The sequence below is a fragment of the Mastomys coucha genome, unplaced genomic scaffold (genome assembly GCF_008632895.1).
Source record: "Mastomys coucha isolate ucsf_1 unplaced genomic scaffold, UCSF_Mcou_1 pScaffold22, whole genome shotgun sequence".
Taxonomy (NCBI): Eukaryota; Metazoa; Chordata; class Mammalia; order Rodentia; family Muridae; genus Mastomys; species Mastomys coucha.
Genome location: NW_022196905.1, coordinates 92,099,858 through 92,103,501, shown reverse-complemented (window position 1 = coordinate 92,103,501; position 3,644 = coordinate 92,099,858). Strand labels below are relative to the sequence as shown.

The following is a 3,644-nucleotide window of genomic DNA, read 5'->3' as shown; positions in this document are numbered from 1 at the left end:
ACCATTGCATTCTTCTTTGCCGCCTGTCTCTTTAGCCGCCTTTCTTCCCGTCGACTGTCCTTCTTTAAGGCCACTGCAATTTCTTCCCTTATTTCCTGGCTGTCGGCTGCTATCAGCTGTCCATTGTGAAGCACCTGTGAGCTCTGTTTCAGGTACTCCATGAACCCATTCACATCTTCATTCAAGTACTCTTTTTTCTTTTTGTTCTTTTTACGTTTTGCTTGAGGCGAATCGTTTTTAAGGGACAGCCGACTGCTTTGACATTGCTTATGATTTGGAAGGTTTTGGTTTGCTCTCTCCGCAGAGCCCTTCTTCATGTCCTCCCATGATGTTGCTGACAAGGGTCTCTTACTATTTGAAGTAGTAACTCTAGCCCACCTGGTCATGGTTGGATCAGAGGTACTTTACTAATCCGGTCTGAATCCTCCAGAGCAGCTGAGACAACCAGCCAGAGAAGCCCGGTCCCGGATGAGGGCGTCGGGTCTGACTTTTAAATGCTATATATTAACTGTCCAGATTTCCAAGTCTTAATTTCCTCATCTGTAAAGTGGGGCTAGGAATAATCCTTAGCCATTGGTTTTGGGGGTAAATGAAATGAAGTTCTTTTAAAATGCAGAGTATAGATCCTAGCATACAATAAATAACAAACAGTGACTCTCATTGGTGGTTAAAATACATAGTCAGATATGCCAAAGGTCAACATTTACCAAACAAACAAATAAACAAAACCCCCAGTTAATCAGCTAACCAAGCAGTAGCATGTTTCTGTGCATTCTGACACGTGTTCACAATGGAAACAGCAAAAGGGTATGGGATGCCCCCCAAATTATTGGTCAGGGAGAACCCAGAGGGCTCTAAAACAACACAGGCTACTGCCCTTGTCCTTGGTTACCTACCATAATTTACATGTAAGACACTATTGCTAAAGACACCACATGCTTTGCCTGTAGGGCTTACAGAAACCACCTCAAACTGACCAGGAGACTCCCTCCCTCCTGGCTGGATTTCATCATGCTGGAAGGTGCTCAGCAGGCTGGTGAGGGAGGAAAGATGTCAGTGGTCTTATCCAGTAACAGGCCCTGGATGCTACAAAGGTAAGATGCACTGCCTGGTCTAATTGTGGCATGCCCTGCTAGATAAAATACACGAATTAGTGTAATAGCAGCTTTACTGTTAGAGGGTAAGCAACTGCTTTCTGACTGAACTTGAGACCTGCTCCGCAGAGGGAATTTCATGCCAGTTCTATAATCTTGGTCAGAAGCCCATGGCTGGGGAGGTCATGGGTCTGTAGAACCTGCCATTTTGCTAAATGTTCATGCTCTCAAAGCACCTTCAAAATACTTGCATTTATATATAGACCTAGACTGGGTCTCAACCTTGTTTAGAGAAACTTCTTTTTTTTGCCATGAACAGCAGTAAATGCAGTGATCCATAATTGGTTAAAGTTCTGAGAAGGGACAGAGTGCTTGGGTGCCACAGATCGGGACTCAGGCACTAAGTGGGAGCCTTTACCAAGGCTCAGGGAACATTACAGAAGAGGCGACAGGAAGACTGTAAGAGCTGGAAAGGAGGGAGAATGGAGAGAATGTCTGTCTGCCTTCTGAAAGTGACACAGGCAACATTTAGTGGATTATCAAGAAAATGGTAAGTTAAGACAGGGCATGCTGGGGGACATGGGGGAGTTGGCGAGAGGAAACGGGTGAGGAATATGATCGTATTTTATTGTATACATGTATGAAACTCTCAAAGGAAAATTACAAAAAAGAAGACAGCATGTCTTTGTCTTCTTGGATAACCCCCATGTGACTCACCAGCTGTCCTCCCAAACCCAGTCCCAGGATATCATTGGCATACATCACAGATTAGGTTTGTCTTTCCTACAGTTTCATATGAATGGGGTCATGGGATAGGGAAGCTTTGGTGTGGGTCTTTTCCCCTAAGCATAATGATTCAGTTTGTGTTGTAATGTAGAGGCATAGGGTGTGTGTGTGTGTGTGTGTGTGTGTGTGTGTGTGTACACATGTAACTTACATGAATTTGTGAGCATACATGTGTGTGCATGTACAGGTGTAGGTGAGCATGTGTTACATTCATGTGGAGGCCAGTGGTTGATGTTAAATCTTCCAGTATTGATCTCCACCTTGTCTTTTGAGACAGGGTCACTCACTGCATTGAAAGCTCATTGATTGGCTAGTCTGGCTGCCAGTCATCTCTGGAGATCCACCTATCTGCACCTTCAAAGCTCTGTGATCATACCAGGCTTTTCTGTAGGTGCCACCGACCAGGACTCAGGTTCATCATGCTTACATATGATTTTACTGACTGAGCCACTTCCCTACCCTGGACCACAGGCTTTTTGTTTTTTTTTTTTTTTTTAAAGGAATGTGTTTTTAGTTTGAAGTGGGAAGGTGAGTGGAAGAAGCAGGGGTTCAAGGTCACTTTAACACTACAGTGAGTTTGAGGCCACTCTAAAGCAGTAGGACCCTCCCTACTCAGGAAACTCATGTGTGTGATGGATTCATAGGCCCTCCTTGAGCCTGTATTTTCAACTTTATTCTTTCTTTTTTTTTCCTAGTCTGTATGTTTTTCCTTTATTCTTCCTTTTCCCCCTTCCTTTCCCCAGCCATACCTTCTAGTAAGATGTTGAAAAAGAATTGGAGAGAAGGCACCATTGTTTGTGATTGTAGGGGAGAAATCCAATCTTAACTACTAAGTGGTGGAAGCAGGCATAATTATTATTTTTTTTAACTTCTATTGCATTATGATGAGAAAAATTACATGATTTCAATTCATCTGAATTTGTTAACATTTAAAAACATATTTTAAGTAAATAGAATTAAATCACATTCTTGTTTCCCTTTTGTAGCCCCACTCCTCCCAGAGAACCTCTTCAATACCTACAGTATCTTTTTTGTCATATTCCTTAAAATTTATAAAATATTATAAAAATAAAAATAAGTATTATAAAAGTTGTTTGATAGTTAATCTCTGCAACTCCTTCCGTGGGTATTTTGTTCCCCCTTTTAAGAAGGAATGAAATGTCCACCTTTTGGTCTTCCTTCTTCTTGAGTTTCTTGTGGTTTGTGGGAGGTTCTTCCTGTATTTCAAAATTCTGGGCTAATAACTACTTATCAGAGAGTGCATACCATGTGTGTTCTTTTGTTATTGGGTTACCTCACTCAGGATGATAGTACCCTCAGAGCTCCCAGGGTCTCAACAACCAACCAAGGACTGCACATGGTGGGTCTGATTGTTCTGGCAGCATGTGTATTGTAGAGGATTGCAAATTCGATCATCAACAGGAGGAGAGGACCTCGGGCCTGTGAAGGTTCTGTGCCCCAGTGTAGGGGAATGCCAGGGCCAATAAGTGGGAGAGGGTGGGTTGGCAGGCATGGGGAGTGGGGAGGCAACAGGGGTTTGTTCTTGTTGTTTCTGTTTGTTTGTTCATTTTTTGGATGGGAAACTGGGAAAGGAGAAATTTACGTGTAAATAAAGAAAATATCTAAAAAAAAAGTTGTTTGATATAAAAAACAATCAATTTAACAGTCTTATGTAGATGCTTGTTTACAGCAATAGTGAAAATACATTTTTCGCAATATAAATTTTAAATAACTCCAAACATATTAACTGTATACTTCAAAATA

At 41.9% G+C, this 3,644-nt stretch overlaps 1 protein-coding gene across 1 annotated transcript in view; it reads right to left on the bottom strand.

The window, feature by feature from the left end:
• Positions 1–471, bottom strand: part of LOC116104601 (zinc finger CCHC domain-containing protein 9-like) — a 7,609-nt gene extending 7,138 nt beyond the window's left edge. Inside the window, exon 1 of the mRNA XM_031391109.1 lies at positions 3–471. Coding sequence (XP_031246969.1) covers positions 3–386 — 384 coding nt within the window. The 5' untranslated portion in view covers positions 387–471. The remainder of the gene's footprint in view (positions 1–2) is intronic.
• Positions 472–3,644: the final 3,173 nt, after the last annotated feature.